Here is a 9,230-nt window from a genome sequence, read left to right on the forward strand (position 1 = left end):
AAAACAAACAGGGTTACCCTGCTGAAGGGAGAGGTCAGAACGGGGGTTGGGGTGGACCTCCCGAAAAAGCTGCCAAGCCTGTCCCCCATTCCACATTCTGCTTCAGGAGATGAGATCAGGTTGAGCCTGGCCACCCCTCCACCACTCTCTCCCAAACCCTCCCCTCCTTCTCTCCATCCCCTATCAGTCCTCCCCATCCCGGTCTCACCAAATGAGAAAGAGGGGACGTGTCCGCCGAGCGGCCTCCACCCCTGGGTTAGTTGCAACGGGAGCAATCAGACTGGGAGGAGGGTCTCTCTGAGTCACGAGAACTTGTCGCCCAAAAATACAGACGCCCCCCTCAGACTGACCACCTCCCTCACCACCTCCTCTAAAGGGACAGCGGGAGACCCAGAGAGCACAGGAAGGTCAGGGTCAGACCTGAGGGTCAGTTCTTCCAGCCTGGGGGGCCGTCTGCCTACCTCAGCCCTGAGAGGGAGGATCCAGGCCCTGCCTTGGTACATGACCCGCTCGCAGGAGATCCTGGGCACCCTGGACCACTCTTCCACCAGTTCCATCAACGGGGATGTCACGTCCGGCTATGGCTCCGGTCTGACAGTCAGCGGAGCCTCTGAGGTCAGCAAGGTCACTGCCCAGGCAACAGTCGGTGAGACTGCAGGGGGAAAAGGGAAGAAGGAAGTGGTGGAGGATGGAGCCGAGGTTGTCATAGCAACCATCAAAGAGTTCCAGGAAGTGACTCCGCGTGCGAAGGAGGCCAACGGGAATAGCGGGTCGCACCCCAACCTGTCCCTGAGAGAAAACGGCGCACACGTCTCAGAACCCTACGGATTCCTGGGGTCCTGCAAGTCGGAGCAGCCTCAGTCCAGACCCCACTCAGAGGTGGGGTTAGGGGGCGGTTCAGGCCCGCCCCTAGAGGGGGACTCTCTGGAGCACACCCCTCCCCCGGCCCACCGTGAGGCGTGCGGCTGCCGCACCGTCTACGCCAACTGCTTCAGCGGTGACGTGGAGGACGGCTGTGGCTTCGACGAGGAGCTCACCATCTACGAGTTCTCCAAACGCACGCGCCCCAAACCAGCCCATTCTACACCCCTGGCCTCCCCACCTCCCCCATCCCCTCCCCCAACATCCTGTCCCTGCTGAGAGACACCCCTCGCCCCCTCTCCACCCTCTCCACCACCTCCTCAGAGCTCAGCCCACTCCTGTCCCGCCCTGTCTCCCCCACGCCCCCCATCGGCTCCCTGCGTTCCCTCACCAACAAGCACTATGGGGGGCTGAAAGGGGGCTTCGTCTCCCTGAGACAGGACATCAATCAGCTCCTACTGGTCCTGGCTAGGCCACCACCATCATCAGAACCTTCCAAAACAGACCAGGATGAGGGTGGAGAAGGGGGACCCGACCCAACCCAAGAAGAGGGTCCAACCGCGTGCTGTGGAGGTGCAAGTCCTCCGCCCATGACGGAGCCTGAGAGGAATTTACTCCAGGCAGAGGCACGGCGGTTGGCAACAGGGTGCCAACGTGCCACGCGTGTGGGCTGGGCTCCAGAGGAGGCGCTTCGTTCCTTATCCAACAGTTTCAGTGCCCTGGTGCAGCTCTCCGCAGCCTGCCTGAGAACACACCCCTGTCCTGGATGTGCCGTCTGCCGCAACGGGGGTCAGATCCAGAGCACTAATGATGATGGGGGCCAGGAGGAGGCTCTGGACAAGCTGAAGGAGATCGTAGGGCTGTACAGGGAGTTTGTTGGGGCTGTGGAGACTGCTGGAGCCGGGTCTGGGTCCAGCAGTGGGACGGGGTCTGGGGATGGACAGGGAGAGGGCGAAGGGGTGAGGCTACTGGCCAAACGGTGCACGGTGCTCATCTCTTCCGTCTTTTCGCTAACACAGCTGTTCAGGACGCACTCGCCGGACTTGCCAGGTCACACGCCTCTCAACTTTTGACCTCTGAACTTTTAAAACTCCTTCTCGCTACCAGGACTAAGGTGATGCAGTACAGTACATACACACCTGTACAGTAAGTGCCATGCACACGCACTCACACACACATACACACACACGCGCACACACACCTACCAAACACATCCTTAAATGATGACAATAACCTCTTCCACTGACTGCCATTACTGCTAGGTCTCCTGATGGACTCATCTGGACTATGCATTTGTACATAGGTATTTTATAACTAACTATCTATCTTCTTATTGTATACTGTATGTATGAATTATGTATGTACGTATTTATGTATGTATTCATTTCTATGACTGTTTGCGCCATGGTCCTTGCTGGTGTAAGACCTTATTGATGTTGTAGTTTCTTCTACCTCCCTCCACCTTCTGTTTCTCCTCTGGGCTGGTGTCTGCTTTAGCTTCTTCAATGATTCTTCCTCCTCTGGGCTGGTGTCTGATTTAGCTGCTTCAATGATTCTTCCTCCTCTGGGCTGGTGTCTGATTTAGCTGCTTCAATGATTCTTTCTCCTCTGGGCTGGTGTGTGCTTTAGCTGCTTCAATGATTCTTCGGATCCAGTTAAAGGTGCACTCTGTAACTTAGATGTTTCTATTGGGAACTCTAGGAAAAAGTACAACGAGCATGTTATGCCAAATAGTAAAACACAACACAAACTTTTACATTCGCGAAGACCCACCCCTTCCGTTTACAATCAAATGAAAGGGAAGCACTATTGGCCGTAAAATAAATAAACAGATTGCACCTTTTTGAAGAGAAATGAACCATGTGAAAGCTATCTATTTCTGTTCCATTCCTGGCTCCTGACTGACTACTTGTGTGCGAATGCTTGAATGGAGAAAACACTCAATAACCCAAACGCTTATATGCAGTAATTATACAGTATATCAACTTTGAATCCAAAGGATACATATATTTTTCTGGGGTGCATTGCGTGGATGGGGGAATAGTGGAAAGGATATTCATTTGGTATTTTGTAAAAAGGTTTTGACACGGCACAAGGAAGGCTGACTGTTAAAACATACTAAATGTAGCATCAATCCAAAGGCATTTAACACTGAGCCACAATTTTTACTATTTTACTACTTGCCCATGTTTAGCTCTGCAGACGGGCGGACTGACTGATTCGGTTTGTACCAGATCCGTAGATAGATATACATCTACGTTTGTGTTAGTTTGAGTCTATCTGTCCTTCCTTGGTTTATGGCTATGCAAACATAACCACTACTTCCCTGTTCTCCCACATATCATTCTCTGTTACATTTGTGTTAACATTAAAGACAAGAATACCTGCATATGTTTTATAGTCTTTGTTCCTGGAAATACAGAGAGGGCTTCCATGTATTATACTGGAGTGTCTGGACTATGATTACGGGTATGTTCAGGATTGCAATGTTCTGCAACGTTGCACGTAATCGGATGCAACATATCTCAGCAGTGGCTTCTAACCTGATGTGCTGTGGGTAAAATGCAGAGCTGTTCTGTGACTTGGAAACTGTTCACAACTCACTGATCCTGGACAGAGCCCCAGTCAAGATTCTGTAAACATATTCAATCTGAACTTTGACTAAATAAATGGGTGTTTTGCCTTTCGTTTGATGAGACACACAGCTATTTGATTGACGCTATCATTCTCCTCCTTTTTGTTCAAGCTAAACACAGATTTGCCTGTAGCATCAGATTCAAACAAGTTCCAATAATAAGTATTTAAGATTATCGACACTACAGTTGAAGTCGGAAGTTTACATACACTTAGGTTGGTGTCATTAAAACTCGTTTTTCAACCACTCCACACATTTCTTGTTGACAAACTATAGTTTTGGCAAGTCGGTTAGGACATCTACTTTGTTCATCACACAAGTAATTTTTCCAACAACTGTTTACAGACAGATTATTTAATTTATAATTCACTAAATTGACTGTGCCTTTAAACAGCTTGGAAAATTCCAGAAAAGTATGTAATGGCTTTAGAAGCTTCTGATAGGCTAAAGGACATCATTTGAGTCAATTGGAGGTGTACCTGTGGATGTATTTCAAGGCCTACATTCAAACTCAGTGCCTCTGCTTGACATCATGGGAAAATCAAAAGAAATCAGCCATGACCTCCACAAGTCTGGATCATCCTTGGGAGCAATTTCCAAACGCCTGAAGGTACCACGTTCATCTGTACAAACAATAGTACGCAAGTATAAACACCATGGGACCACGCAGCCGTCATACCTCTCAGGAAGGAGATGCGTTCTGTCTCCTAGAGATTAACGTACTTTGATGCGAAAAGTACAAATCAATCCCAGAACAACAGCAAAGGACCTTGTGAAGATGCTGGAGGAAACAGGTACAACAGTATCTATATCCACAGTAAAGCGAGTCCTATATCAACATAACCTGAAAGGCCGCTCAGCAAGGAAGAAGCCACTGCTCCAAACCCGTCATAAAAAAGCCAGACTACGGTTTGCAACTGCACATGGGGAGGCTTGCAAGCCGAAGAACACCATCCCAGCCGTGGGATGCACAGGGATGACAGCATCATGTTGTGGGTGTGCTTTGCTGCAGGAGGGACTGGTGCACTTCACAAAATAGATGGCGTCATGAGAAAGGAAATGATGTGGATATATTGAAGCAACATCTCAAGAGATCAGTCCGGAAGTTAAAGCTTGGTCGCAAATGGGCCTTCCAAATGGACAATGACCCCAAGCATACTTGCCGTTTTTCCTATTTTGTTGCATTACAACCTGTAATTTAAATGGATTTTTATTTGGATTTCATGTAATCGACATACACAAAATAGTCCAAATTGGTGAAGTGAGATTTAAAAAATTACTTGTTTCTAAAAAAATCAAAAACCAAAAAAAATGGAAAAGTGGTGCATGTATATGCTATGCTATAAATCCCCTAATTAAGATCTGGTGCAACCAATTACCTTCTGAAGTCACATAATTAGTTTTATAAAGTTCACCTGTGTGCAATCTAAGTGTCACATGATCTCAGTATATATACACCTGTTCTGAAAGGCCCCAGAGTCTGCAACACCACTAGGCAAGGGACACCACCAAGCAAGCGGCACCACGAAGACCAAGGAGCCAAAATGGTCAGGGACAAAGTTGTGGAGAAGTAGAGATCAGGGTTGGGTTATAAAAAAATATCTGAAACTTTGAACATCCCATGGATAGTGGTTAGAGTGGTTAGAGCGTTGGACTAGTAACCGAAAGGTTGCAAGATCAAATCCCCAAGCTGACAAGGTAAAAATATGTTGTTCTGTTCCTGAACAAGGCAGTTAACCCACTGTTCCTAGGCCATCATTGAAAATAAGAATTTGTTCATAACTGACTTGCCTAGTTAAATAAAGGTAAAATTTAAAAAAAATAATAAAATGGAAAGAATATGGCACCACAACAAACCTGCCAAGAGAGGGCCTCCCATCAAAACCCACAGACCAGGCAAGGAGGGCATTAATCAGATAGGCAACAAAGAGACCAAGGATAACCCTGAAGGAGCTGCAAAGCTCCACAGCGGAGATTGGAGTACCACTTTAAGCCGTACACTCCACAGAGCTGGGCTTTACGGTAGAGTGGCCAGAAAAAATCCATTGCTTAAAGAAAAAAATAAGCAAACACTTATTGGTGTTAACCAAAAGGCACGTGGGAGACAACCCAAACATATGGAAGAAGGTACTCTGGTCAGATGAGACTAAAATTGAGCTTTTTGGCCATCAAGGAAAACGTTATGTCTGGCGCAAACCCAAAGCCTCTCATCACCCCGAGAACAACATACCCACAGTGAAGCATGGTGGTGGCAGCATCATGCTGTGGGGAAGTTTTTCATCGGCAGGGACTGGGAAACTGGTCAGAATTGAAGGAATGATGGATGGCGCTAAATACAGGGAAATTCTTGAGGGAAATCTGTTTCAGTCTTCCATAGATTTGAGACTGGGACAAAGGTTCACCTTCCAGCAGGACAATGACCCTAAGCATACTGCTAAAGCAACACTCGGGAGGTTTAAGCGGAAAGATTTAAATGCCTTGGAATGGCCTAGTCAAAGCCCAGACCTCAATCCAATTGAGAATCTGTGGTATGACTTAAAGATTGCCGTGCACCAGTGGAACCCATCCAACTTGAAGGAGCTGGGGCAGTTTTGCCTTGAAGAATGGGCAAAAATCACAGTGGCTAGATGTGCCAAGCTTACAGAGACATACCCCAAGAGACTTGCAGCTGTAAATTGCTGCAAAATTTCACTCTACAAAGTATTGATTTTGGGGGGGATGAATATTTTTGCACGCTCAAGTTTGAATTTTTTTTGTCTTAATTCTTGTTTGTTTCAAAATAAAAAATATTTTGTATCTTCAAAGTGGTAGGCATGTTGTGTAAATCAAATGACACAAACTCCCCCAAAATCTATTTGAATTCCAGGTTGTAAGGCAACAAAATAGGAAAAATGCCAAGCGGGTGAATACTTTCGCAAGCCACTGTAACTATCTCGATGGTTTGGCTCAGCTTGGTTTATCCAAAGTGCTGCCCACCAATTGGCTCACCGACATGACTTAGGAACAGCAATGTTGACCTGACATTAATATTTGTAGCAGTACTTGTGAACAGGGCTTGTCACAATACTGAGCTTTCTTCCATCATCCCTTTAACATGAGTCATCACTTACCAAGAATGACTGTGTAAGAAAAAACAATATAGTGGAAACTAAGCAAGCTAATGAAAATCCACCTCTGAATATGTGTAAAAGTCACACTGCACTTTCCTACTTAGTCCTGATTAGTGAACACCCATAGAAAGACAAAAGGCCTTTCAGTAGCAATCTACAGGGGGAAGCCCTAGCTGAACTGCCTGGGGCATGTCTGTGCCTTCTGCCCGGTCCATCTCTCTCTCCAGACCAAAGTCCCCATGTCACATTGCCCTTAATCTGATCGTTATCTTCCAACGTCTGACTTCTTAACCCAGCAATCAGATCAAGGCCCTCACATAGCCATAATAACCAGCCCTGTGGCTTGGCTTGACAGTTGTCCTCATTTCCCCAGTCGCAGGCTGTACCAGTAAGATTGTTTGGTTGGTGTTACCGTTTCGGGTGAGGGCTAATGTCTTGTGGACATATTCTGCCTGTAAATGGAAGTGACATACTGTCACGAGAATTTTACATCTGGGTAGTGGAGATTAGGGGAACGGCAAAATGTTTCTTGCCCTGAAATTGCCATAATACCATAACATGTAGACATACCCTTTATTGTGTTAATTAGAGTTATATGGACATACAATGAAAGTGTGTTGTGAGTAGTATGCATGGAAAAACTTCCTGTGTGGTTTGTCAATAGGGATTAGCTGGTCGTTTCGGTAAGAACAAGGTGAACAGTAACAGTGAGTAATGACTGAACCGAAAATGGAAGATCTGAAGCGTCAAGTTCACAATGGTAATGTTGACTCACTCACACCCAAATGATGACACACATACAGAACGGTTTTAGAAGCATTTCTAGAAAACCTTTATATAAAACGTGGGTGTCTTCTTATAAAAAATGTTATTTTACTAAATTGTTAATTACACTACATGACCAAAAGTATGTGGACACGTGCTCGTCGACCTTCTCATTCTAAAATCATGGGTATTAATATGGAGTTGCTCCCCTCCTTTTCTGCTACAACAGCCTCCACTCTTCTGGGAAGGCTTTCCACTAGATGTTGGAACATTGCTGAAGGGACTTGCTTCTATTCAGCCACAAGAGCATCTGGGAGGTCAGGCACTGGTGTTGGGCGATTAGGCATGGCTCGTAGTCGGCGTTCCAATTCATCCCAATGGTGTTCGATGGGGTTGAGGTCAGGGCTTTGTGCAGGCCAGTCAGGTTCTTCCACACCGATCTCGACAAACCATTTCTGTATGAACCTCACTTTGTGCACGGGGGCACTGCCAGATGGTAGTGTGATTCATCACTCCAGAGAACGCGTTTCCACTGCTCCAGAGTCCAACAGTGGCAAGCTTTACACCACTCCAGCTGACACTTGGCATTGTGCATGGTAATCTTAGGCATGTGTGCGGCTAATCAGCCATGGAAACCCATTTCATGAAGCTCCCAACGAACAGTTCTTGTGCTGACATTGCTTCCAGAGGCAGTTATTCCACATTTTGTTGTGTTACAGCCTGAATTCAAATTTGATTAAATAATGTTTTTTTCTCACCCATCTACACACAATTCCCCATAATGACAAATTAAAAACATGTTTTTTGGACATTTCTGCAAATTCATTGAAAATTAAATACAAACATATTTCATTTACATAAGTATTCACACCCCTGAGTCAATACATGGGAGAGTCTTTCTGGGTAAGTTTCTAAGGGCTTTGCACACCTGGATTGTACACTATTTGAATTATTATTTTCTAAATTCTTCAAGCGCTGTCAAATTGGTTATTAATCATTGCTAGATAACCATTTTAAAGTCTTGCCATAGAATTTCTAGCAGATTTAAGTGAAAACTAACTCAGCCAACATTCACTGTTTTCTTGGTAAGCAAATCCAGTATAGATTTGGCCTTGTGTTTTAGGTAATTGTCCTGCTGAAAGGTGAATTAATCTCCCAGTGTCTGGTGGAAAGCAGACTGAACCAGGTTTTCCTCTGGGATTTTGCCTGTGCTTAGCTCCCTTCTGTCTATTTCTATCCTGAAAATCCCAGTCCTGAACGATTGCAAGCATAACCATAACATGATGCAGCCACCACTATGCTTGAAAATATGGAGAATGGTACTCAGTAATAATGTGTTGTATTGGATTTGCCCCAAACATAACACTTTGTATTCAGGACAAAAGATCATTGCTTTGCCACATTTTTTAAAGTCTTACTTTAATGCCTTGCTGCAAACAGGAAGGCTGTTTTGTAATATTTGTATTCTCTACAGATTTCCTTCTTTTCACTCTGTCAATTAGATTCGTATTGTGGAGTAATTAAAATGTTGATCCATCCTCAGTTTTCTCCTATCACAGCCAATAAACTCTGTAACTGTTTTAAAGTCAACATTGGCCTAATGGTGAAATTTAGCAGTTTTGTTCCTCTCCGGCAACTTTGTTAGGAAAGACGCCTGTATCAATTAAACAGCCATCACTAGCACATTAGAGGCTGATGCCTATAGGCATAGACTAGAAATCACTGCCCACTTTAAGGAATGGAACACTAGTCACTTGAATAATGTTTACATATCTGGCATTACTCATCTCATGTATAAATGGTATTCTATACTATGGTATCTTAGTCACTTAATAATGTTTACATATCTTGCATTTCCC

At 45.3% G+C, this 9,230-nt stretch overlaps 1 protein-coding gene across 2 annotated transcripts in view; it reads left to right on the forward strand.

The window, feature by feature from the left end:
- The window catches only part of LOC112257084, a 45,126-nt gene extending 41,563 nt beyond the window's left edge, over positions 1–3,563 (forward strand). For both annotated transcript variants that reach the window (XM_042325735.1, XM_042325736.1), the window contains exon 17: positions 1–3,563. This exon is cut by the window's left edge and continues 620 nt beyond it. In XM_042325735.1, coding sequence (XP_042181669.1) covers positions 1–1,140 — 1,140 coding nt within the window. In that variant the 3' untranslated portion in view covers positions 1,141–3,563.
- Positions 3,564–9,230: the final 5,667 nt, after the last annotated feature.

This window comes from Oncorhynchus tshawytscha, linkage group LG08 (genome assembly GCF_018296145.1).
Source record: "Oncorhynchus tshawytscha isolate Ot180627B linkage group LG08, Otsh_v2.0, whole genome shotgun sequence".
Taxonomy (NCBI): Eukaryota; Metazoa; Chordata; class Actinopteri; order Salmoniformes; family Salmonidae; genus Oncorhynchus; species Oncorhynchus tshawytscha.